The sequence below is a fragment of the Aspergillus fumigatus genome, chromosome 4, assembly GCF_000002655.1.
Source record: "Aspergillus fumigatus Af293 chromosome 4, whole genome shotgun sequence".
Classification (NCBI taxonomy): Eukaryota; Fungi; Ascomycota; class Eurotiomycetes; order Eurotiales; family Aspergillaceae; genus Aspergillus; species Aspergillus fumigatus.
Window position 1 is genome coordinate 3,439,988 of NC_007197.1, and position 24,009 is coordinate 3,463,996.

General features: G+C 50.0%; 10 protein-coding genes and 2 non-coding genes across 12 annotated transcripts; 5 read left to right on the forward strand and 7 right to left on the reverse strand.

The window, feature by feature from the left end:
* Nucleotides 1-125: 125 nt before the first annotated feature.
* On the forward strand, nt 126-962 carry AFUA_4G13140 (uncharacterized protein; the record flags this gene model as incomplete). Its single annotated transcript, XM_746424.1, has 5 exons — nt 126-221; nt 272-678; nt 731-815; nt 869-899; nt 952-962. The coding sequence occupies 5 exons, from the start codon at nt 126-128 to the stop codon at nt 960-962; spliced, it is 630 nt and encodes a 209-aa protein (XP_751517.1).
* A 328-nt stretch (nt 963-1,290) lies between these two features.
* Nucleotides 1,291-2,597, reverse strand: AFUA_4G13150 (SOS response-associated peptidase; the record flags this gene model as incomplete). The annotated part of the gene is made up of 2 exons (XM_746423.1): nt 1,291-2,006; nt 2,066-2,597. 2 exons carry the CDS (start codon nt 2,595-2,597, stop codon nt 1,291-1,293), a joined length of 1,248 nt encoding a protein of 415 aa, XP_751516.1.
* Nucleotides 2,598-2,887: 290 nt separating this feature from the next.
* AFUA_4G13160 (TPR domain protein) lies at nt 2,888-4,636 on the forward strand. The gene has a single exon (XM_746422.2). The coding sequence runs from the start codon at nt 2,975-2,977 to the stop codon at nt 4,406-4,408; it is 1,434 nt and encodes a 477-aa protein (XP_751515.1). The 5' UTR covers nt 2,888-2,974; the 3' UTR covers nt 4,409-4,636.
* Nucleotides 4,637-4,867: 231 nt separating this feature from the next.
* On the reverse strand, nt 4,868-6,539 carry cpcB (40S ribosomal protein RACK1; the record flags this gene model as incomplete). Its single annotated transcript, XM_746421.2, has 4 exons — nt 6,236-6,539; nt 5,968-6,094; nt 5,527-5,844; nt 4,868-5,293 (listed from the first exon to the last, which is right to left on the reverse strand). Exons 1-4 carry the CDS (start codon nt 6,313-6,315, stop codon nt 4,868-4,870), a joined length of 951 nt encoding a protein of 316 aa, XP_751514.1. The 5' UTR covers nt 6,316-6,539.
* A 158-nt stretch (nt 6,540-6,697) lies between these two features.
* On the reverse strand, nt 6,698-8,004 carry AFUA_4G13180 (succinate dehydrogenase assembly factor 2). The gene is made up of 2 exons (XM_746420.2): nt 7,353-8,004; nt 6,698-7,282 (listed from the first exon to the last, which is right to left on the reverse strand). The coding sequence occupies exons 1-2, from the start codon at nt 7,810-7,812 to the stop codon at nt 6,855-6,857; spliced, it is 888 nt and encodes a 295-aa protein (XP_751513.1). The 5' UTR covers nt 7,813-8,004; the 3' UTR covers nt 6,698-6,854.
* Nucleotides 8,005-8,053: 49 nt separating this feature from the next.
* Nucleotides 8,054-9,529, reverse strand: erv25 (emp24/gp25L/p24 family protein). The gene is made up of 3 exons (XM_746419.2): nt 9,204-9,529; nt 8,948-9,074; nt 8,054-8,856 (listed from the first exon to the last, which is right to left on the reverse strand). The coding sequence occupies exons 1-3, from the start codon at nt 9,414-9,416 to the stop codon at nt 8,396-8,398; spliced, it is 801 nt and encodes a 266-aa protein (XP_751512.1). The 5' UTR covers nt 9,417-9,529; the 3' UTR covers nt 8,054-8,395.
* A 192-nt stretch (nt 9,530-9,721) lies between these two features.
* On the reverse strand, nt 9,722-14,428 carry AFUA_4G13200 (uncharacterized protein). Its single transcript, XM_746418.2, has 3 exons — nt 14,154-14,428; nt 11,367-14,040; nt 9,722-11,310 (listed from the first exon to the last, which is right to left on the reverse strand). Exons 2-3 carry the CDS (start codon nt 13,857-13,859, stop codon nt 10,177-10,179), a joined length of 3,627 nt encoding a protein of 1,208 aa, XP_751511.1. The 5' UTR covers nt 13,860-14,040; nt 14,154-14,428; the 3' UTR covers nt 9,722-10,176.
* Nucleotides 14,429-16,578: 2,150 nt separating this feature from the next.
* tL(CAA)2 lies at nt 16,579-16,692 on the reverse strand. Its single transcript has 2 exons — nt 16,656-16,692; nt 16,579-16,622 (listed from the first exon to the last, which is right to left on the reverse strand). It is a non-coding gene (tRNA).
* Nucleotides 16,693-16,963: 271 nt separating this feature from the next.
* tL(CAA)1 lies at nt 16,964-17,077 on the forward strand. Its single transcript has 2 exons — nt 16,964-17,000; nt 17,034-17,077. It is a non-coding gene (tRNA).
* A 378-nt stretch (nt 17,078-17,455) lies between these two features.
* Nucleotides 17,456-19,817, reverse strand: AFUA_4G13210 (uncharacterized protein). The gene has a single exon (XM_746417.2). The coding sequence runs from the start codon at nt 18,965-18,967 to the stop codon at nt 17,867-17,869; it is 1,101 nt and encodes a 366-aa protein (XP_751510.1). The 5' UTR covers nt 18,968-19,817; the 3' UTR covers nt 17,456-17,866.
* Nucleotides 19,818-21,695: 1,878 nt separating this feature from the next.
* AFUA_4G13220 (uncharacterized protein) lies at nt 21,696-22,131 on the forward strand (the record flags this gene model as incomplete). The annotated part of the gene is made up of 2 exons (XM_746416.1): nt 21,696-21,826; nt 21,909-22,131. 2 exons carry the CDS (start codon nt 21,696-21,698, stop codon nt 22,129-22,131), a joined length of 354 nt encoding a protein of 117 aa, XP_751509.1.
* Nucleotides 22,132-22,190: 59 nt separating this feature from the next.
* Nucleotides 22,191-23,891, forward strand: wetA (developmental regulatory protein WetA; the record flags this gene model as incomplete). The annotated part of the gene is made up of 1 exon (XM_746415.1): nt 22,191-23,891. One exon carries the CDS (start codon nt 22,191-22,193, stop codon nt 23,889-23,891), a length of 1,701 nt encoding a protein of 566 aa, XP_751508.1.
* Nucleotides 23,892-24,009: the final 118 nt, after the last annotated feature.

The window sequence follows — 24,009 nt, forward strand, 5'->3', positions numbered from 1 at the left end:
CGCGAGATCACATGATTTTGTCTTGTTTGTCTCATCAGTGTCATAGGCAAAGCAGCGATTGAAGCTCCAAATAATCCTGCGCAGACCGATCGATTGGTTCTCGATCCTAGCGGTATATTTACAGTATGATCTTGTCTATGTCATTTACGCGACGGCCGCTCAGGCTAGCGAGATGGTCTCAGATTCGCACAGTGTCTACCCTAGAAGGCAATCCTCATATTGTAAGTTCGGCAATCGGAGTGTCAGCCATTTCTCGAGCTCACAATCACAGTATGTTTTCTCGAATAAACCCCAAGGCGGAAGTCATACTTTGTCGCTCTTGTCTTCGGAGCCTGTCAACCCCAAAACAGCCATTGGTGTCACATCCAAGCTACCTCCTTCGACGGACTCTTTCAGGGAGAATCCGAACTTCCTGAAGATCCTACAAGAGGTCATTTCTGAGTACGGCCACAAAGATCCGGACGCTATCTCTCAAGCTCAGGTTATGGTTTCCACATCTGGGGCTAATATAAGCTCGGGAGGTGTCCTAATGACAGGACAGAGTAGCCGAAGACGGCGAGAAAGCAAGGACTCTAGTGGAGGAGCCAGTGGCCAGGGTGGTGTCGGCTCTGCTGGTAGAGGCGGCTGGATACACCTTTCCGACAGCAGGAGACCCCCGGAGTATGGTCGTATTGCATGGTAGCAACCCTTTTCGTCTACTTGCCCAATTGAACCGCTAACAAACTGGCAGGCCCGAGGATATTTTTGGCAGTCTAGAAGTTGACGCGAACGGGAATTTTGTCGGAGTCAATGGGAATTATCAGCCAAGCGGTACGGTTATATACTTATCAGACGAAAATGGCCCTATTTCAAGCTAACCTAGAAGCAGGCACCTACAGAATCGTCACTAGGGACGGAATGTAAGTCCCCTCGCCGTTTGACTAGTTTGGAAGCTGACATGTTGCACTGCAGACTTGGACTGAGTCCTTTTTTAAGAGAGAAGCTGGTTCAAAGACTACGTGAGCTACAATAGGCGACCTCAGGTTCAAGTCGGGGTTTATACCGAGCTATGTAACACCATGATACTTGTACTATAATACCACATGTATGGACACATTAAATATGGACACTGCTGGACAGTTGGCTCGTTACATTCATTTCTCATCTGGTGATTCAACCGCTATGCCGCCCTTGAGTGGCAGTGTCTGCGCGTCTTGAGATTGATCATATTGCTAACCATGATGCCCTCCCTGGTTTCGACGGTGCTGAAACACTAGGTATACTATCATGATGGCCGTGCATTTGTGGCTGTTACTTCTGAAAAAAATTTGTGATTCGCTGAGAACCATCAGTCGTCTTCCTATTTGGCTTCTTTAAGGACTTGTCGTTGTGCGTCGCACTTCGTGTTTTCCTAGTCGATGTCGTTGTCTTCCGGTCAGACTTAGCCTTCGGCTCATGTGCTTTTCCTCTTGGTGATAGTGATGGTGCTGGCTCGGTTTTCTGTCTCTTCGGGGTTTCATTGCTAATGTCATTGCCGTCCAGAGGGTACTCTCTTTTGACGCCTGGTTCTGGCAACGGAGCATTACTTTCACTCCATTGACTGTCTTGAGTCTTGCGCGGCTCATCCGAATCTTTCACCACCTTTTGTTCGGCAGAGGGCAAGGCTTCCTTGGCGTCTTCGTCCCTAGCGAAGGAGTCTGCTCCACCTTTCTGCTTCTTCGCATTGGCGAAGAAATTGGCGATATTACTCTTATTATCCTTGCTGTTGATCGGAATGATGAAGTCAGGCGAGTTGTTTCCCACCTTGCCGACCTCCTTGGTGACTGGATAGCATTCCAATTCTCCTTCATACGGTTTCAAAATGGACTGCAATTCACTGGACCAAGTTGTCCGCTCAGGATCCAACCACATCTTCATTGCTTCGCTGTTGGGCTCGAGTATCACTGGCATTCGATCGTGGAGGAATTTCAAGTACGAGTTTGAAGAAGTCGTGATGATGGTATATGTGTAAAGCTTCTCGTCCGAGCCTGTACCTGAACATCAGCGAACGATGAACATCGCAAAGACAGCAGTTAGAATTGAATACCTTCATACGATACGCAATCCCACAGTCCGGCAAAGCACAGCAAATCCCCGTCCTTGCGCTTGATGAAGTGCGGGATCTTCTCTTTGCCTCCAGGTCCTTTCTTCAACCATTCGTAAAAGCCTTGGCATATCACAATGCATCGCTTCTTCCGCTTCATGGACGTCCACATTCCGCGATCCTCGATCAAAGAGTCATCGCGACAATTGATCGTTCGCATCAGAGATCCGTAATCGGGATTCCGCTTCGTCCAAAATGGTATGAGCCCCCACCTCATGCTCTGAATCTTGTACCTCCATTTCCTATCATGGTATTTTTCTACACTGTTGACAGCTTCTGGAGATGGCTCCTGTGGGTCGTCTGTTGTACCTTGCTCTTGCGCGTCGTCAACGAACCCGCGGTCAGAGACATCCGCCCGGTAGACAGCACCATTATACCCTGGTGCGAAATTGTATGTTTCTCTCACTTCGTCATCCTCGGGGACCTCGTCAATCTGCATCCCTTGCTCCTGCAGACGGCGTCGGACAAATGCCATCCGCTAACGATGAGATCAGCACTAGACATAGAAGCATGGGGATGGTCGGGCTACGCACCACTCCAAGGGCATACCGTCCACACATCTTGGATACGCAATGCCCCTACACCGGGAAATTATTGTGCGCGTTCATAGAAATAGTACCCCTCTATTTCTGAAGATGAAATAGATATTGAAAGAGCTGTAGTGCTGGGGCTGAGCAATGACTTCGACGTCATATCATATCAGCAGGCGGAGAAGCTCGGACCACTAGAACCCTTGAATCTGATAGATGATTTGATTTTCAGTCCATCTCGCCGCAGTTTCTGGATCGCTTTCCACAATTAAGTCTTAATCGGTGCCCGTTCATGAATTGACGACACACAGAAAATCACACAATGTTCAATGCAGCATCACGGCGCGCCTGCGCCTTCATTTCGAGGCCAAGAACCCTACAATGCAACAAAGCTCTCTCTACACACACAGTGTCACCCAGATGTCAACCTGGAAAAAGTACCAGATCATCACTTCAGAGACAATCGCAACCACCATCCTCCTTATTACAAAATATCCGTCCTCAATTCCGACATCTTAGCTATGGACAGCGGATGAAACGCGGCTTGCAGGAAGCTTCAAAAGGAATCTGGCGCAAGAATCCTATCCTCCTCCCACTCGCCATCATCTCAGTCGCCGGAGCCACGGCTATATTCGCATATATATCCTACATCGAGTTGACACGTGTCGGCCCACAGTATCACAAGTTCCCACCTCCAGTCGCCGAGTCGCTCCGGACGGCTGTATACTACACTGAAGTTGATCTCAACCCGGCCAAGGCGCTGAAGGCATACAAGGAGGCTCTGAGGAAGGCAGTCGAGCTTGGCATGCATCCCTTCTCAGATGAGGTGGTAGGAATCCATCTCCAGGTATCGATGATGCTAGAGAAGGCCGGGCTGGCGAAACCCGCCATCCAGGTTCTCGAACGCACAAAGACCGAGTGCCTAAAGTGGGTGGAAGAAGGTAGAAAGAAGAAGGATGCACAGAGGCCGGAAGCCGAAGCGGTGACGGAGTCCATTCAGATCGACGACCCTGACGCGCTAGTAATGCATCAGAAGATGAAGGAGCTGGACGAGTACGAAGACCGCCAGCGGGACAAGGTCCTAAAGAAAGTTGTCGGCATCCACATGAAGCTCGCAGAGCTGTACGCAAGCGACTACATCCAGGATGAGAAGAAGGCCGAAGGCTACCAGGAAGCCGCGGTGGAACTGTGTCTGAAAGAGCTTCGCCGCCGCCAGGAGCTCGGACTCCCTGTCGGGAGCGCCTCACAAGACTCCACAGCCTGGCTGAACCTATCCGAGATTGCCACTGCACTCACAGATCTGGGACAGACATATCTAAAGCAGGAGAAGAACGAGCTCGCCATGCCACTCTTGCTGCGCGCGCTGGACCTCCTACGCACAGACGAAGGCAGCACACCCTCCTGCAAGCAGGTGACGCTCCTCGCGAATGTGTCCACCGCCATCACGGGTGAACTGCATAAGAAGACTCCTTCTCGTGGGTCTACTGCCGCACCTCAACAACTCATCGACTCAGGCAACCAGTGGGCGCAAAAGGCCCTAGACGTTGCTGCTAATCTGCAGCCTCCTATCCGCGACGAGGAATGCGATGTGTCCTGTATCGCGGCAATGTATAACCTGGGAGAAATTGCCCATCTTCAGGGCAAGCGGAAGGAAGCCGAACAGTATTGGAAGGAGGCCAAGTCTTTGGCTCGCGGGCTGGGACTCGAAGAGAATGCCGCCCATGTGGAGGAAGCTCTGGCGCAATTGACGAAATGAGTGACAGTCCGTGTATACGAGGTCGTGTTATGACTGTACATTAGTATGAAAAAATGAGAACAGTTGGAGATTGCTACCTCTCGACTGTCAAGAGGCGTGATTACCATGTGCTTCACATTGAGATGACTTGAGGGCAGTGCAACATATAGGCAGAGTCCCACCGTGTGCGTTGCCCCCAAGGCAGTGATACGATTGAAGAAGTAGGAATATAAATAGATTTTTATAGTATGTTTTTTTAAATTGGTATTAGAACATTCGGCATGCCGACCTTGACAAGATTCCAGACGTACGAAGTTTATGACGAATCAAGCTAGACATGTCGGAGAAAAACCCTGGGCCCAGGCCCGGAGTGCTTCATTGCTCATGGCTCATACATCCCAACCAATGCCAGCGCTTTCTTTTTTATAACAAAGAAAAAACATGGATTTCCTCTCCTCCACCTAAACGCTCGTCAACCCTCTATGCCCTCGACATGACACCCCAGGCACGGATCTTGTTGTCAGTGTAACCAGCGAACAGAGTCTGGCCATCAGCGCTCCAGGCGAGAGAGATACACTCGGGCTCACGGGCCTTGGAGCTCTTCTCGATGAACTCGGGCTTGAGCTCATCAACCTTGCTCTTCTTCTCGAGATCGAAGATGGTGATGGAGCTGGCGGTGGCGGCGCAGAGCCAGTAGCGGTTGGGGGAGAAGACGAGGGCGTGGATCTCGTCGCCAGCGTGGAGGGAGTAGAGGTGCTTGGACTCGTTGAGATCCCAGAGCATGGTGGTGCCGTCCTTGCCACCGGAGGCGCAGAGGGATCCATCGGGGGAGATGGTGACGGTGTTGATGTAACCGGTGTGACCGATGTGGTCGGTCTGGAGGCGGCAGGAAGCGAGCTCCCAAACCTAAAGGGTATCCTTGGGTTAGCTTCAATCCCCCAGGGGAATAGATGAGTTGGTCCCATGCATAAAGGTGCAAAACCAAGATTGCGAAGTGTCCATCAGGGCATTGGTGATTGTTTGTCTCATGGCCATAGAAGGCTCTGAAGTAGCAAATACGTATTATGCAAAACATCATTTGGGCAGACGGTTTCGAATTGGGTATACATCGCGTCAGGGAAAGATCGGGATAAACGTACCTTGACGAGCTTGTCCCAGCCAGCGGAAACGATGACGGGGTTCTGGGGGTTGGGGCTGAAGCGAACGCAGGAAACCCAGTCGGTGTGGCCCTTGTCGGTGATGGTAAACTTGCAGTCGCCGAGGGTGTTCCACAGCTTGATGGTGCGGTCACGAGAACCGGAGACGATCTGGCGGTTGTCGGCGGAGAAGGAGACGGAGAGGACGTCGCTGGTGTGGCCAACGAAGGTACGAGTGGTCTCGCCGGTAGCGAGCTCCCACAGGCGGAGGGACTTGTCCCAAGAGGCAGACAGAGCGTAGGCACCGTCGGAGGAGATGACCTGCACGGAACAAAACACACACGCGGTCAGCCAATCTCGTCATACTCTTTTGCGGTTTTTCTCCACGGGAGATTCCCAGTCCTTGCACTCTCTCTAAACTCAGTGGGATTTCGGGTAGCATACACAGTCAGAGACGATGTGGGAGTGACCCTCGAGGCTGCGCTTGGGGTAACCGTAGGCCTGCTCGTCGCGGGTAAGGTTCCAGATGATCAGGGTCTTGTCGCGACTGCCAGAGAGCAGCATGTTGGGGCTATTCGAAAGAAACATCCAAGTCAGAATCAATTTGTCCACGTGCTCAATCAATGCCCAAAGTCTTCCAAAACAAACGTTTCTTCATCCTTTCGGCATATGATTTTCTCGCAACTTTTTCGAATCTTCGGTATTCCCTTACTTCTCCAGAGAGGTAGCCAGGGAAGTAACCCAGCCATTGTGGCCCTCAAGGGTACCACGAAGAACCATCTGCTCAGCCATATTGACGATGAAGGGGCCGCGAGAGGAGGGAGGAGGATGAACGCGGGCGGAGCAATTGTCGTTGACTCTGGGCCTGAGATAAAATCGCAGCACTCGAGGATGGAGGAGCAGAACCAACGTTGCCCGCCTAAGCCCTAAACTAGCCCGTTCTGCCGCTGGTTGTGTGGCCCACAAGCCCTAAGCCTAAGCGAGTCACGTGACCGGAAGTATGGAGCAATGGTAAACATCGTGATACATAACTGCAATCAAAAAAAAGAAAAAGAAAACATGAGGCGAGCTCATTCCCCCAGATTTTCTTGATGGTCGTATGACATTCCCTGAGTTGACCGATCTGAGCATACAGCGACCGGCAACCCCAAGGACATATATCTATGTACCATGATATACCAGTAGAGGCAATGCTGTGAAAGCATTATTATCTGAAGCAGAGTGCATCAAAATTCAAGGCATACTATAGTACAAGTTGAAATTTACAGTAAACAGATATCCGTTCCTCTGCGTCATACCTTGATTCGCCCATCAGTAGTAACAGTCAAGGTCTATTTATCAAAGACTTGGATGTCGGGCATTCTTCCCAGCCCACAGCCGCCAGTCTTCTTGTTCTTCGCAGCATGGAATCCAACAGCGCTCTTATCGCGTACATGTTGTCTCAGAAGCCTGAGGACCTCGGAATCGGCCCACCGCGAGGGGACTGGCCTATACGCAGCCTTGTAAGCACCAACGGTCTGCTTCCACTCACCACTCTTGGCTCCGGTGCGTTTCCACGTCTCGGTGACGGTATCCTCGGCTGGGCTGTCCGTAGCAGACGGAGGGTCCTGCGTAGCCCAGTAGTAGATGTCCCAGTCATTCTCGTCCAGGAAACGGTCGTACTCCTGGAGCTGTTCTGGCGTCATATCTTTCAGATAGACATCGGCGAAGGTGGATAGCAGCAGATCCGACTCGAGAATACCTCGCTTTCTACTCTGATCTGCATTTGGTCACTCTATTAGTTTCAGGACCAAGGACTATGGGGAGCGAACGGCAAGAACCAAACATACACAACAAACGAGCCCTCATGGTCGCCGGGTCCTCTCCAGTTCGTCTCAGCGGCTCAACCTTGAACGTAATTCCTTCCATCTCCCCAACACCAAGCTCCGGTTTCTGCGCACCGGGCTGCTGCCTACCACCAGTGTAATGCTCGACACGGCCTGGATAAGGATCTACCGGCTTATAGTTCGGATCGACCGAGCTCAAGACCTCCGGAGGCGGGGTCCGCTCGCCAACGCTGGGGAAGTCATTGGTCATAGTTGAAGTCGAGTGAGGCACAGCTGGGTTTGGAGGCCTCGAAGTCTGGTATTTGCGGTGCTCCGGAGCTGTAGAGGGCGCGCGATCCTTCCCATCGCCATCATTCAGGCGAACAGCCGAGCTCCCGAAAGAGCGGCGGGAAATTGCTGTTGTGAAAGAGAAAGACGACCTTGACGGCCGCGAAAGGCGTTGGAACAGCCGTTGGGCAGACATTGTTAAGCTCCTGATCAGGGTGAATTTGAATATAGAAGCTCAACAGGGATTGTCTCTAACTAAAGGACCTGAATGAAGCCCAATGTCCAAGGTAGGCACATTAAATAATGACACGGAATTGACATCATCCGCGGCAATGCTGCGTGCTGTTTGCAGCGTTTGCATCAATTAAACATGCCGATGAGACATGGTATAGTCCAGAGTATAAGTCGATATTGATTGAGTTTGATACGGACAGCAAGAATACAATATGTCAACTGAATGGAATCGGGAAAAAAAAGCAGAGGTGACTGTCCGGCGCAGTAGCTTTGCCCCATTGCCAGAAAGCCTTTCACAACTACTCCGTACGAGCAGCGGCATCTCATGTTATTAAGGCCAGGAACAGTCAAGGTGAAGGTGTGAGACGCTCATTTCTAGGTAATACAGTACTACGAAGCAGGAGGACATACCAGGAGCTCTTCTAATCATTACAGGTGTCATTTCATAAGTACGGAAATCGAAGCAATGCACCATAAATATGCTTGAAAGTACACGAGGCGGAATCCCTCAAATGCGACTGACAACTCCGCGCCTGTCACGCAATTCAACGGAGAATCAACCATGAGAGCCTTGTCCACATGACAAGTGGGGACCAAAACACAACACGACTAGATCTTAGATAAGATGCTTCGACCTGTTCGCAACAAGAGCAGCAGTTAGCCACAACACCATCAACCCTCCACGACACGGGGAAGTCAACATACCTAAAGTAAGCCCTGAGGTATACGACCTGCCAAACACCGAGACCAACCAGCATTCCCATAGTGCCGAAGGCAAACCACTTCACGCGCTCGTTGGTGCTCTCGTTGGTATCCCGTAGCTTCTGTTCGCGGGCCCGCAGGTATTCCATCTCGTTGACGATCTCCGCCACCATCTCCTCAATACGACGGAGATCAGTTTCCACCGGCTTGAGCTTCTCCGCAGCCTGAACGCTGGACCAGTCACGGGCATCGGCGCCGATCTCGACATCGAGCTCGACAGACTTGTAGGGGTTCGCAACTCCATCTGGATACGTTCAGATCAGTTCCGAGTCACAAAAAGTCTAACCGAATATCATGCGCAGCTAGTTAATTTGAGATGTAAGAGGAAAACTCACGATGAGAAACCAGCTTATTTTCAAAGCAAACATCAAACGCCGTATCCGCAACAGAGGTGAATGCCTGGCGAGTCTCGCCCGCGATATCCTTAGGCCGACCATGGTCATTCCCAAGCGCATCCTTAATCTATATCAAGTGAAATAGTAAGCATCGCTGCAGTAAACCCCGATAAAAAGGAATATATGAAGCCGGAAAGTAGCCTCCCATGACCCGACCCTCAAAAATCTCGCAGGGCAGTGGTAAGAATCAACATACGTGCATATTCACAACCTGCCCATCACCTCTCTGCCCGCTCACAATAGCTGTCACAACGACCAATTGGTCCTTAAAGACAAAATTCCGTATACATCGCTCGTTGTGCCCGCTGCTGGCGTGCAGGTCAAATTTCAAGGCGGAGGAGAGCTGGACAAGGAGCAGGAACAAAAGACCGAGGAGTGTCCTCGTGCTTGATTGTGGGGAGCTGCCCATTGTCGATGAGTAAATTGGCCGACAAAGGAGGTTGTGGCTTGTTCTGTCGGTATATTTGATCAGCGATGGGGGCTCTACAACATTATTGATGCCACGCCGCGTCTACTGAGAGTGGTCGGGTTAAAGATTTCCCGTCTTCCGCTCTATATTAAATTGACGCTGAGAAACTATGTATTAATATGTTGGATTCGAAGACATTAAAGTTAATTTTATCAGGCCATCTCTTATGACCTTGTTTGAGGTCGAAAGCCCGACTGGAACGTTGACGACGCACTCAACGCTCTACGAGTCTCTACTGTTGATGGCTGACGGTAGATATAATCACGGATGATATGAAATATTTTGCCGAGATAGAAAGAATGTACTGGCTCAGGCAGCCGCCAGAATACTGGCCACCCAAAGCTTAATATATACAATCGTACTCCAGTGCAGGACTTTCCCACTAGAAGTCTAGAGAGTCTAGATGCGGACAATGAGACAAGAAAGGGAACACGTGAGGTAGCCAAGGGAGTGCGACACGAGAAAATCCGACATAAGTTTGCATGCACAAAAAAATCGAAGGCATGTCACCGCAAGGAGTATCACAAAGAAAAGATAAGAAGCAAGGAACGTTTCATCACTGGCTCAGAACGCTCAAAGACCCATGTCATCTGCCAACCATATAACAATTTCATAGTCGCAAGGAATCGGAAGATTGTCAAGACCAAGACGGGCGAGAAACAAAAGAGACAAGAAGAAAGGGTATATATAATCTCATGCTTCAAACCTCAACTTTCTTGCGACGAACAAAGAGACGGGAGAAGCCACTCGGATCTTTGCCTCTGCTGCCAGACAAGGAGGGTCGGCGACCAGCAGGAGGCTCCGGCGGACCGGTGCTTCTCAGAAAGCTGGCTAATGCACTGGTTTCGGTTTGCTTCTCAGGCACAGTAGACAGCCCGTACCCAGCATGGGTTGCCCCTCCGTTGCGCTCCATGCCGACCTTGACAGTATAATTCGACTGTCCTTTCAAGTAACCTTCCTGTTGTTGACGTAGCGAAGATTTTGAAGACTTCCCGGAAAGGGATTTGTCAAAGGAAGTATTTCGGAGAAGCCGTGCCTTCATGGCTGAAGCACTTCCAAGTCCTGTGGAAGTACTTTTGGATGTAGACATAGTCAAGGCCGGAGGCTGCGTTTCAGCCTCTGGCGGAGGAACATTACGCAGGAAATCTATCAGGCTTTCTTCCTCCCGTTTAGGCTTCGAGGGTTCTAGAAGCTCTTCAAGATACTCGTCGTCGTCCGAATCGTCAATGGCATAAGGATCCCGCACCCGACGTTGCTTCCGTGCTGGTTGAGGATCGGTCGGGTCCCTACTGCTGGCCGGATTGGCCGCATTGACTGAGCCCCCTTGTGCAGTTGAACGGTTGGCGGATTCGAGTAGGGCCGTGCGAGAACCGACGGAAGTAAGAGATCGAGTAGCCATTGAGCCTCCTATTGTGCTAGCAACAGAAGGAGCGCCTTGTCTCAGTTCGTCCATGTCCTTGGGCGAGGCAACTGTGCGCAGGACCTGGTGAGCTCCGATATTCGACGGTCCTTCCCGAAGAAATTCAATCAACTCGGCTGTCTCATGTCCCCGTGGCGCCACAGCTGAACGGGCTTCCAAACGTGGAGCGCCGCTGCGAGGAGACTTCCTGTCTCTCTGCTCGGGAGCCACGCTAGGTAGCTGAATGGGTATATGTTTCGCCCTCTCGGACGATATAGACTTCGATACTTTTGGAAAGTCGGTCGCTTCCCTAGAGGATGATTTGGATGTCCTTGGCCTAGGTGTTTCGCTTCCAGGAGGGCCGGTATTTTTAAGAAAATCGGCCAAATCCGCGGTTGGTGATCGCCGAGGCTGCCATCTGGGGGAGTCCAAGTTCTTTTCAAGTGTCAGCTATAGGGTTCTGCAAAAGAGGATTCTCAGGCTGAACAAACCTCCATATCTCTCACGGTCTTGGGTGTCAGGGTATAATGGATTGTCTCCTCGCTCTGGATCAATTCATCCAACCCCGATTTATCATCATATACTGAGTCATGGGTGACAGCGGATGCTCTACTGGTTTCTGAAGAGCTGCGAACAAGGAACGTAGCGGAGTCGGTTTGGCGACTAATAAGGCCCTTGAGCTTGCTCGAAACCTGCGACGTAGTTGATCCGGCAGTGACTGGACGCTTCTCCCGATGGCTGCCGAAACTGTCGGACCGGCGTGATTTGGTGTAAGTAGACGAGGCGACCGAGGTTGATGGGCGTGATATCCGTTGAACGGCTGCACGCTCAGTCCCAGAACTGCCAGGCGTAGCTGATCCCGGACTCGTTGCCCCGAAAGACTGCTGGCCTGCGGTGTTCAAGGACAAGGGAACGGGCACGGGTCGAGTCCGCGCACGTTCAGGAAGACTTGGTTCTCTGGCTGGGGAAACCAGTCCGGTGGCCACTTTTCTAGAGGATTGGGCTGTCACCGGTGCCGATCTTGAGGGTTTGCCGTCCGCGGTAGAATCAGACGCCCTGGCGGAAGGAGGTGTCGCGGCTGATAAGTCATCATCAGGGGTCTTAGAGACGTCAGAAGTGCCGGCGGGGCGGGTTAACTTGGGGCTTCCTCCTTGCGTCTGCGGTTCATGGCCAAGAGTCACAGCCAGAGGCGCTTTTCCTTCCACTGGTGGTGCAGGGGTATCCTCGGAAGCTCCCTTATCGGTATTACGTCTGGGTCGCTGCAATGCGGCCAGCTCTGGCTTTTCGCATAACCCATGTCCTTCGATAACCTCGGAAGCCAACTCTTGCTCATCGCTCAAGGATGCCGTGGAGGTGTCAGTACTACTGATTTGACTTGTGCCGGCATCGACTGATGCCGCCGACGGTGAGGACGCCGTGGCCGCATCCTGCACAACAGCAGAGCAGGTCTGTTCACCGGGTGAACGGCCTGTTTCTACCTGCTTGACTTGTGAGGTCACCGTAATCTTCTGTGAAACCGATCCGTTTGGCGCCGCTGGTTCGTCATCCTCGTCGTGCTCATACATCGTCTCTAAGCGCTTCTGTTCTTCAGCGGTGGTAGGGGGGTTTGCCTGCGGAGCCGGAGCATCATTTGGAGTATCATCTTCGGGGTACGGGCTGCTGGGTAGTGACCGCGACCGAGCGTGACGGACAACTCTGGGACCCTGGGCGCTGAGAGGAGTAACGGGGGAGTTCCCTGTGGAAGGAGATTTTGGAGATGCCAGGGTGAGTACCATGAGGCTATGAGGTCGCACTTTGTGAGCTACGACAGCTTGCATGGTCCGAATCTCATGTATTTCATGCACTTCGCTGCCATCCTCAGCCACATATCCCGGGATCTCAATCTCTTCGACATCGTGCTCGCTCATTGGCAGAGCGACAGATGCTGGATCAAGCTCCTTGCTGTGCTCCACATCCGGTGACACTCGCAGACAGGGTGGACATTCATCGACAGTAACGATGCTGCTTTTTCTGCTGCCTGCAGAGGGTGCAGTCAACCTGCGACGCTGGAATGACTCCCTTGAAACCGTCCGAGATAAACTACCTGTTCGAACACGTCTTCGCCAGGTCCGCCACAGCCTTCCTAGGGTCGGATTCAAAGCTAGTTTCTCCATGTCGAGTTCCTCCACGACCAGCCTATCCATCCTGCCCCGCTCTGCGCCAGATTCGGTCACCTCGTCATGATTGTCGCTAAGTTTCAAAGATAACCGGGACCGTGCAGTTTCACCTGCAATGATAAGGGCCTGTTCCCCAATGTGCTCGATGATAGACGTTAGAAAGATCGCGGCGGCCGGAGTGATGTTGCCCACGTGGCTGTCGAATCTCGGCGGAACCCCATCGTCGGAATCGATCAGCCGGTCTTGCGCGATGTACTCATCTTCATCGTCTTCCTCCATGTCGCCCAACCTCGTGTATACCATGCATCGAAGCCGAGTCAACTTCCAGGACCGGACCAGGTCAAAATCATTGGCCGAAGTCTGCCCGCCGCGAAATTCAGACTGTTCATCTTCCTCCCCGCCCATGTACTCATGCAGTTCATCATCCGCAGCAGAGACGACTTCTTTCGCGAGTCGAGGTTTGAGGACGTCAGCTATTGCCGGTCGAATGCATGCCAACTGGGTCGACTTGGCGGTTGCCAAGATGTTGTAGAGAAGGTGGTCGAGAAACCCGTTCAGAGCCGAAAGAGCCTCTGGGGTGACAAGAGCGCTGGCATTCGCACCGTTGTCTTCTTCGCTAGTCACAAAGTCTGCAGTGTTAAACTCCTGGTCTGTGGTGATTATTTGAGCCGCTGCAGATGATGCGATGAATGAGGGCGGAGGGTTCACTGGTGGTGGAGAGAGAAGGTGGATGCGTGAGAGCTGGGAGTCGCTGGACATGCTGGTGCTGCGCGAGCGCGACAGTGTCCTTGCCAGCTCGGGGAATTCGGGCCCTTTGCTGTGCTGCATGATGCTTTATATTGATCGCATGCAGTTAATGGCGGCCTTCCGCGATTCGAGGTGTAGGCAGGGGTGTTCTCTTTGAAGAGATATAGGAAATTATACAGAACGAGTCGCTAGATCATTCTGGAAGAGCCAGATAGTATTAGTATCTCGCCAGCCTTGTAGACAGAAAATGTTGCTTTGTGCACTGCCTGCTTGTTAGGGGGCTTCGTATTCTTGTGGTTGCGAACACATGATGGGTACGCAAATAGTACTGCGAACAGAAGTGGTGGAGATGGGACAATGGACCAGAAAACCTACCCGTCAGCTGTTCCAATGAGTAGCTCTTCATTAATTCATTCCAGCGAGTTGACAGTGGTCGGATATTTAGAAACGAAAGGAAGGAAACCGTGGGAGACCTGATAAAGAGAGTATGCGAAGGAATGGACTGGCTTAGTTCAGAAGAGGGAACGGAAATGAGAGCTAGAAGGAAGAGGGAATAAGAATCCGGAGTTGCACCAGGGACTGGCGAAACTTTGAATTCAGGAGGCCTTTACCGAGCTTGGGCACTACAGGATACTAGTTCAAACGGGTACGGCTGGCCCGGACTATCGTGAGGTACATGGTTCTGAGATGTGCTAATTGCCCGATACTTTCGCATGTATTCAGGACACGGAGGTAAAGATGCAAATCAGGAGAGGTGGAGACTGGTCTTCTACCATTGAGGTTTGAGCATTTGCATCAAGAGTGGGAGTGGAGAACAGCAGTAGTAGAAAGGCGGCGGGAAGGAAATAACAATGTTTATCCTTATAATAATAATAATAATAATAGGCATTCAGGGACAATATTAGCGATGCATGCTGGGCCGCAAATGCCTAGACTACAACAAAGTTCGTGGCTCTTTAACGTCAGAAGTCTCACAATATGGCAATCGCTTGTAAAGTAGTTTTTGTGAGGTTACATTTCTATGAACTAGTCAGTGTAGATTACTCTGTAGTCCTCCTACATCTGCAGCACGACCAACATGCCCACTAGTTGCATCCAGTTTTACTCAACACGAGGGACTGATCATGAGATCGGCACTGGCTGTTGCCACTTTGTACATTGTCTATCAGTCCATTCTAGAGTAGGACCTCCAGAGATACATAGCAAATTATAAATTCGCAGTCATGGTAGCACTATACTCCGGAGCAGTACTGGAAATTGAGAAGCAACCAGGTTTGATATGAAATATCCGGGTGGATGGCTCTAAGGTAACAGCAGTCAGTCCTACTGTCAGTCCCCTGGAGAGGAAGGCTAAAATGGGGGCAAAATTCAAAAGACGAAAGCGCAGTGGATCAGAAACAGCCCCACCATCTAAGCGTCCCGATTCCAGGGTCAGGGGAAGAAGCCGAATTTGGCTGGTAAAGGAGAAAAAGAAGAAGAACAAGAAGCAGATATACCGACACCCCTGCAATTTATTTCTGAACTCCATATCATTTGCTACGATCAGAAAGAAGCACTCCACCGGATCAGGCTCAAACGGATCTTATTTGCTTTTTCCTTCCAGACTCGCTGTGACGGCATTTCCACCAGGGCAAAAATAAAATCAAATCAAAGTAACAGTCTAGTCTGAATGGTAGGTAGTCGGCTCCATAGACACTCCGTAATATCTTCCGCTGAAAACTCTTTTTTCAGACTATTAGACAACGGCGATGGGGATGGTCCACCAGTTGCAGCAAATAGCAATCCATCAAGTTCCTGACTCTGTGCATTTTCCATAGATCGCATGTCAAGTCGAAGATCCTCTTAGTCTCTTGCCCTCTAAAGATCAACTTCTACACTTGAGTCCTGACTCCAACAAGGCAAGCAGTTACACAGCGATGGGCCAGTAACTTGCCATTCTCTTATCTTTGCATCATTGTATCACCAACTCACATCTGGGATGACAGAACAGCCGTAAGCATGCTTCACTTTTGTCACAGTACAGAGTACAGCAAAAAATCATTCAGCGTAAGCCACACGTGGTTCTCAGATTGCCTCCGAGCCTTACTCTGGAGAAATACACACTGTGGGTCAGCGATGTCACCTCTTAACCAATGGATCTATCCACGAGTCAGACACAGTGTGAATAATGGCCTATCGGTTTGCCCAGATGGAATTGTACTCGACTTGCGACTGAGCCAGAAAGCTTATGAACCATGGTTGCAGCCGAGTGTTAAAAGATAGTTCAGCTCATACACTCCTTGTAAATGGCTCATCGAGATCATAGAGCTGGATTCGGCCCATTTATTGGCACGCTTTCCTCCGATACAGTTGTTATCCTGGGCGAGGTGGCATTTGGTAGTGGGACTGTATAACTGCTAATCATAAATCTACTCGCTTATTAGAGACTCTTGACTTTATCAACCAAGGAGGGATACGTAATCATTTGGGGGTCTCCAACTGCCAAGTATGTGTTAGGGCTGACCGGCTGAGCAACTGCTTATGGATTCAGCAAACCAAGCCATTAGAGTTCGGTCCTCGCTCTGTTAAACCTTTGGTACCAGCGTAGATAACTGGACCGACAGCCTACGAGATCTAGCATGCACAGTGACTTGGATCACATTTGACCTTACGTGTATTTGTGGACTGATTACTGCTATAGCAGCCATCCATGCAACTTACTAAGGTTACACTTTATGTCCCATGAAATAGGTCTTGGGAAGGCATAGACTGGAAGTAGGCACTTGAGAGTCTGACTAAAAGACGCCCAAAAAAGAAAGCATGGTAAGACTGGGAGTCGAACCCAGGCCTCTTGCGAGAGTGCATGACAAATCTAGTTTTCTAGAGAAAGCTAACCAGCTTGAGTGCACCACCTTAACCACTCGGTCATCTTACCATTTTGGGTGGAGGTTTGCGCAATTTCCAAACTCATCAGGAAAAGAAGAGAAAGGTAAGTACGATTTTGATGGAAAATCGAGAGAACCCTTAGAAGTTTTGATAAAAAGGTACTCTATCGTTGCTGGTAATTGATGTTTAGGTATGTTGAGACAATGATTGTCTGGACGTAGCACTAAGTTTGCTGAATGCTCTCGGGTACGGAAAACTTTTTCACTGTAGGTTGGATGTTAAGATACATAACAAGATGTAATATTTTTGAACACAGTAATGGTAAGATGACCGAGTGGTTAAGGTGGTGCACTCAAGCTGGTTAGCTTTCTCTAGAAAACTAGATTTGTCATGCACTCTCGCAAGAGGCCTGGGTTCGACTCCCAGTCTTACCATATTGTATTTTTGTCATTCTTTATTTTTTATTTTTATTTTTTTTTTTTTTTCCTTTGATTTCAATTTGCATATTGAGTGGCCTAAGTCTTTCATTCCTACCAGGAACATGGCATCCTGCTAACTTACAATGATACTAGTCAGCATCATCTGGGGCTCGCCGCAGGGTAACTGAAAGTATGGATATCAATGTGCCCGCTGTTGATTATAGGTGTACGACCAGCGAGTTAACTTCCTAGATATCACTACTCATATATGAGCGAATGCTTGAGACGCAACACACTTCTCATTTCAACGTTACTGGAGACTGAACCACGCAAGCGCCCCTCAATCCTCCTTGGACTGAATTAAAATCAGGTTTGAGTCACAAAACTCGGAGTGTTTCACTGTGTTTGGTCACATGCGGTCAGCAGCCACTATCAATGTGCCTGGGATGATCCATGTAAGTTGTGCCATGGAACATCCCGGCTTTAAAGATGGTAGACAGTAGAGCTATGAGACTAGGTGTATGATCCCTAGTTAACGGCCTGTCTGACAAGAGAGACGGTCTTCGAGGCTGCATTGCACGGTGTCAGAAGCAGGCCTCTCCAGAATTTGAAATCAACCCTAAGCATACACGACAATCAAGCTACAGGGAGTCAGAAATGAAAGAAAGCAGGGCCAATCATATTCGAGTACCCGAAATGATGTGAACTTTTATGTACATAACTTCATAACGTTTTTGAATGCATGTAGCCATTGTCTTTTATTCATCAAACATCGTAGAAAGCTTCTGGTCCACGAACTCCTGTTCAGTGTGATGTATAGGAGGCCCAATTCTGAAGAGCATAAGCAACGCCGCCAGCAAAAAAGCTTAGCTCATCCTGGCCGATTTTGACATCATTTCCTGCCAGTCTCTCGGAAAGAAGGTGTTCAATCTTATCCAGTAGCTTTTTATCAAGTCCTTCAGGCGCCTCGGTCTGTTGCCGAGCTTCCCTTCGCTCAGTGAGAGTGGCCAGTTCATCAAGCTCCTCCTGAACAATAATGTTGCGGAATGTACCCAGGACGTGGTTCAGTACATGATCGAGGTACACTCCTTGCGCATTATCAGACTCCAGGTATGGAGATTGCGCATGTCCCTTTCTAATATCATCAATTCTTTCGCGGAGACGCACTTTGTATCCAGGATCGGCAATTCCGTTGATGCCGTTGATGTAGGCAATGAATAGTCTCTTATCCAAGTCCACAATGTCACTCGGGTGCTCCTCTGGCCATTGTTTGATTGAATCATCGAGTTCATCATGTTCGGGCATTTTGTCACTCGAATCAGACTCAGCGACTTGTTCGCCCTGCAGGCGAAGAGTGCCAGACGCCCTCGCCATTTCCATTAATTCATGGCAGGTTAATTCGGTTCTCGGCGTCTCGGTCTCTTCTTCCTGAGGCTCTGGCGCCTCGATATAACGCACATTGGTGTCGAAACGCACCATTGATTCGAACGAAATGAATGAACCGTCCACTGATTCAACATCATCATTGCAGTTTTCCAAGATGGCATCAGAGGCATCCGAGGCCTCGTCCCAGGTGGAAACCGCATACATTTCGTCGTCATGCTCATCAGACACAGAAGCGTAATCGTATTCAGAATCGTCTGTTCCGTAGCCAGACTCAGGTTCCTCATCTTCCTCAATATCAGAGTACGGCCTCTTCAAAATAGGCTTCAATAGCGAGTGTAATGAATTCTGGCGGGCTGGCGTAAAGGAGGCTAGCGACGTGCCAGCAGTGACAGGATTGGTTGGACTGATGGAGAGCTCGTCCGAGGCGTAGCAACTGTCCTGGGAGACAGATATTTCGAGGTTGGAGAAAGTCGACGAGAGGGACTCCCAGGACTTCTTTTTCAAAGTGTGCGCGCTCATCTTGATGAGCTTAATAGCCTTTGATCTCTCGGAGATAAAATCACAGTATGACTGAAATATTGCGTTCCTTTGTCTCAATGAGACAGGATTTGGCAGATTGAATATGGGTGCAAGGAGAGGACTTCAAAGTATAGTGATCTCAAGGTGTGGCTTCGAGGGCCTCCGAGAAATCGGTGGGAGTCCATGGTGAAGCTTGGGTGTGAATGTAGTTATTCACCTAAGGGAGGCAGACGAGGACCCCCTCAGCTGGAATAAACTTGAGATTCATTGCAGAAGCACTTGATGATATTGATATAGTTTTGTTTGACCAGTCGAGCAATATGGGTATCAAAGCATGCAATTGTGATCGACTGATTTCGGTTTAATCAAAAGCTTCACTTTGTTCCCTTGTCTGTCTTGCAAAAGAAATCTGGTTCTGATAGTCTCGTTGGTGTTAGACATATAGGCTGTCGACTGATGAAGAGAGATTATTTGTAAGGCGCGAAATTGCAGTTATGTGATGTTTGGGAGCACAACGCGTTGCGTACTGCTAGAACTTGGGATCCGTGTATCTCAATCGCGATAATAACGACTTGGATCGGCCAGCACTTGCGATCAGTTCGAGTCCTAAATGATATCAAGTCGTCTTTGTAGAGTCATACCCACTTTGCGTGGGATGTTGTGGCAACAGCGGGGGTTCGAGGGGTAACAGTCAAAGATTGGTGACGGCTTTAGTACGAATAAATCTCAGACACAGACTGACATCGACGTTTCACGTCGAGTCATAGAAAACGATGGGTAACCCAAGGAAGTTGAGCACAATAGACAGTGCTTTGGTGAAGGGGAAGAAAGAGGTCAACTGCGAGGCGGGTGCGAGGAGTCAGATTTCCGTCATCGGCACCTGACCTCTGTTGCCTCCCAATGCAATCAGCCGGAGGCTTGCCAGAATTGGCTTAGCGGCTGCCTGTACGGACCAGAACCGGAGTAAATTTCCTCCGGTGTTAAGGGATGAGTTCTCTGATTCTCTTCGAAGCCACTCAGCTCGTCTGGTATTGTTACTTGGGGATGATGATGGCGCCTTTCTGAAATTGTGACAGACTCGAGACTCATCATTGAACACATACTAATTTCTGCCGCTGACGAGACTTGAAATGCTTATAGTGACTGAATGATACTACAACCAACGACCCAAAATTTCTACTGTAATATCTGTGACTGGCCCATCTACACCGCTTCCCACAGCAGATTGTCATAATGCGTTCAAACTATTTCCCTCTACTAAGCCAGCCCATTTATCAAAATGTGTTTCTTTGTGATTATAGATCTGTGCTCTATTACACTCTGTGTAAGAGCTTGAGCGCTTAGGCTCTAACACAATCCAAATAGTGGTTTACATCTTCTTAACACCTATTACTACCACCAGCCATGGCATTCTTTCTTGTGGCTTGCTGTTTGTTACTCCCTCTTAACCCACGAAGATAACCCCCCTTTGTCAGAACCTAATTTTTCTAAGCACTGGCATGACATTCAGCGATGCGTTCAGACAGATGTTGTCTAATCTTGACAAGGCGAAATCACAGCCCACACTTGCTATTCTTGGTTTCTGAACCTTTGTTCTATCTTTAGCCCTCACTCCTTTGAGCTTGATGGACTGGAGAATCCCTGGGCGCAAGACTGACTCCCCGAGGCCTGAACATCATGTGCGTCCCTGTAGCAGGGAGCTTCCAGTTACCACATGGCTATGGGACACAAAGATGACCTTGGAGAACAAAGAATCTGGCTGGGATGAACGCCCTAAATCTGGGTACGAGATTCCTTTTACGGATCATATTTACTGGGCTTGCCAACCACATGAGTTGCTTTTTGCGCAGAGAACAAAGAACGGATCACACCATGGCACAGTTGGTTCGTGACTCCTAAAGGTTGGTTCTCATTGAGTACCTTTCTAAATAATTCCAAATCGCTTCGTACAGGGCAAAGTCTGCAAGCCATGACGACCTAAAGCGAGAATTATCTCTTTCCTCTCCTGGTGGAGATCCCTTACGTGTATTGAGCAGGATAATTCTAGAAAACTTGGCGTGAGGGCAATCGCCCAGACCTTTCTCTTAGGTCATTCCTTCATACTGACTTCAGCTAGAACTGTGTGTGCCTGAAAACTCAAGAGCCAGGGTGTTTCTCACATTGTTGTTGTGGGCGGGGGCATTCTTCCCAGCCCTCGCATTCCAGACGCACATTCACAACAAGCTTATTGACGGCTGTGCCGTTGATGGGAGCAAATCATTGCCAACCAACAGCTCCACTGAAACGTCAGCCATCAAGCAGGATCCAGAGGAGTCAAAGGAGAAGACCAGGGCATTGTGGCCCTGTGCTGGCTAGTGTGGTGTTTGTGATGCGTGCTGACGGTGTAGGAAGTCCGTATGACGCTTACACTTTGAACGCTGGGGATTGACCAAGTTGACGCCGATAATCGCCTTTCCCCTTCCTGAATACTCTTCTCTGGTTCCCTACGGATCATACCGCTCAAGCTAACGGATTTCCCATGATCGTCTCCCGTCCCATGGACCGCTATCGAGCAGCTGTCATAAGCTCTTCCCAAAGTGTTGAGCTTTACCTGGCTGCTGAGGACCACACATTCCTCTTCTGCTGATTCTTCCTTTTTCTGGTTTTGGTATAGGGAGGGTTGCATTCCAGTGGGTGGCCAACGACAACCCAATCCACTTTTTGCCCAGAGAGTGGATTAGGGTAGGATATGCGCATTAGCCACTTGCTTTTCCCACACCTTCTGATTGGTACGGGCATCTGGGGCACTCTCTTGAATCATTCGCATCAACCCACCGGGGATCAGGTGGGCCATATCGAGGCCCTCTCCGACTCCTCCATGTACATTCCTTTCCCATCTTTAGAGCAGAAGGAATGTACGCAGAATCCTCGAGGCTGGCAGCCATCGCGACAATTCAAATAGGGCCGTCTGCCTGTTGTTTGTTTGCTTTGTCTTCTTTGCATCTTCTGCAGTGTTTTCTTTGATTGTCAATCGATCAAACTATTCCTACATTGCATTCCACCATAGCCTAACTGCTCTGCATTGTATCAACGGAACACCGGATCGACACCCGAACTCTCTTCGAGCCATACTTTGTTCCGCAGTCTCCTTGCCAATCATATCTGATCCGCCTGGCACCCGTTAGCCGGTCTCTGACACTTTCTCAGCTCTTTTGCCGCAAACGGAAAGACAGAGCAGCCCAGGATGTTCGCTCAACCATTCGATCATGCCTTCAATGATTTGTTCAGCCAGTACGTCGACATGGACTCATCGATGGTTGATGGCAACAAAGACGTTTCAATTCCAAGCGACTTTGACCAAATCTTCTCTCTTGACTCGCTGTCAAGTGATTGTGGCGATCATTCACCCCCAGTCCCCACCAAACCCACCCATCAGTCACCGCAACCGTGGGCCACAGACTTATGGTCTCTGCCGCAAGATGCAGCCTCATCTGCCAGCCAATGCAGTTTTACTTTTCAGGACACTGTGCATCCCTCAGCTGTCTCGGACCTAAGCTTCCACCTTGAAGCTCCTCCTACTTCACATCCTGTCCCTGCAGTTACCTGCAAAGCATCCTCCCGATCACCGTCCACTCCTCCCGCAACTCCCCACCACAAATCCACCAAAAGTGCTCTGGTCACTCCGAAATCTATCCGTCGTCACCGAGATTCCCATGAGCGTAAACTGCTGCGCAAACAGAGCTTCTCCCCGAGCTTGATGCGCCCTTCCCAGCTGCAGGCAGGCAGAATGATGTATCCCGAAGCATGGGCTCAGCGGTTTCAGAACTTCAGTCTTCATAGCTCGGGCGAGCACTTGCCGCTGTCACCCCCTCCATCTGATATCCTTGTGCAGCATGAGAACACCCCTGCGGACAATGTTGTCACCCATATGAACCATTCGACTGAGGGCTTGTCGAGAAATCCTGCAGAGATGCCTTCGCATTACGAGACTGGCATCTTTAACCAGTCACCAGCAATCTCTATGCCATCACCGTCAGCCAAGTTGCTAGCGCAGCAGCAGCAGCACAACTATTTGAGTCAATCGAACAATTCCACAATGGCCACATCGAGCCCCCCTTCAGGCGACGACATATTTTCCTCTCCACATTCCTCCGATCCTCAGTCCCTGTCCTCTTGGCATTCCGACTCCCTTGGGGGTTCTGCACTCCCTTTCACACCTGAGCTGCAAGCCCACGATGGTCAAGCGTGGTGGCCATCCATGCCCTCTCGAGTACCGCGACAACCTTCATACCAGCACGTGGTGTCCTCTCCGGCCCCACAAAGGTCAATTCAAAGTAACAACCAGCATGATCTAATGCAGGGGGGATTGATGATCCAATTTGATTCCTCGTTCGATGGGTCTACCTCGGCGGACCCATCATTTTCATCTGTCGTGACTTCAGCCCCTATGCCCCAGGAGAATCAAAATATGTACAGCCACATTCCCGTCACTCCTCAAAAGTATATGAACTTGTCCGCCTATGCGACTCCTCCCGTTCAACATACATCACGATCACCATCTTTGTCTCCAAGAGGCCGCGGCTCGCCAACACAAGGATCACCCTTGCGCAACGAAGCCAGCACAAAGACTAGCCCTCACCGCCGCGGCTACCACGGCAGGAAGTTGTCTTCTCAGTCAATGAACACACCTAAGCCCGTCAAAGGGCCAAACTCGTCGAGTCCCGGATCGGGATCCAACAAGTCGCTGACAGTGTCGTTTGTCAATTTCACTCCAAACGACAGCAAGAAAATTCTCACTGGAGTCGCTCCGAGTGGGAGTTCCAAGACTAAAGCAAGACGCGAGCAAGAGGCCCGCGATCGACGCCGCAAGCTCAGCGAGGCTGCCATCAATGCAGTACGGAAAGCTGGTGGAGATGTGGAAGCACTGGAGGCTGTCCTCTGCTAAATCCTGCTCATGTATAACTAATACCTGTTTCACATTGTGTGTGTCTTTATTTATTTATTTATTTTTATTTATTTTTTTTTTCCGCTCTATACCTGTTTGATTTTATTGCAATGGTCGT

What these genes read in the sequence shown, in the direction of transcription:
- AFUA_4G13160 (XM_746422.2), top strand. Translation starts at nt 2,975, where the DNA reads ATGTTCAATGCAGCATCACGGCGCGCCTGCGCCTTCATTTCGAGGCCA.
- AFUA_4G13180 (XM_746420.2), bottom strand. Translation starts at nt 7,812, where the DNA reads ATGTCTGCCCAACGGCTGTTCCAACGCCTTTCGCGGCCGTCAAGGTCG. An exon ending in CATGAGGGCTCGTTTGTTGT is followed by an intron (nt 7,283 to 7,352) that starts GTATGTTTGGTT and finishes GACCAAATGCAG; the next exon opens with ATCAGAGTAGAAAGCGAGGT.
- erv25 (XM_746419.2), bottom strand. Translation starts at nt 9,416, where the DNA reads ATGGGCAGCTCCCCACAATCAAGCACGAGGACACTCCTCGGTCTTTTG. An exon ending in GGCAGGTTGTGAATATGCAC is followed by an intron (nt 9,075 to 9,203) that starts GTATGTTGATTC and finishes CACTTGATATAG; the next exon opens with ATTAAGGATGCGCTTGGGAA. An exon ending in AAATAAGCTGGTTTCTCATC is followed by an intron (nt 8,857 to 8,947) that starts GTGAGTTTTCCT and finishes GAACGTATCCAG; the next exon opens with ATGGAGTTGCGAACCCCTAC.
- AFUA_4G13200 (XM_746418.2), bottom strand. Translation starts at nt 13,859, where the DNA reads ATGCAGCACAGCAAAGGGCCCGAATTCCCCGAGCTGGCAAGGACACTG. An exon ending in AGACCGTGAGAGATATGGAG is followed by an intron (nt 11,311 to 11,366) that starts GTTTGTTCAGCC and finishes ACACTTGAAAAG; the next exon opens with AACTTGGACTCCCCCAGATG.
- AFUA_4G13210 (XM_746417.2), bottom strand. Translation starts at nt 18,967, where the DNA reads ATGAGCGCGCACACTTTGAAAAAGAAGTCCTGGGAGTCCCTCTCGTCG.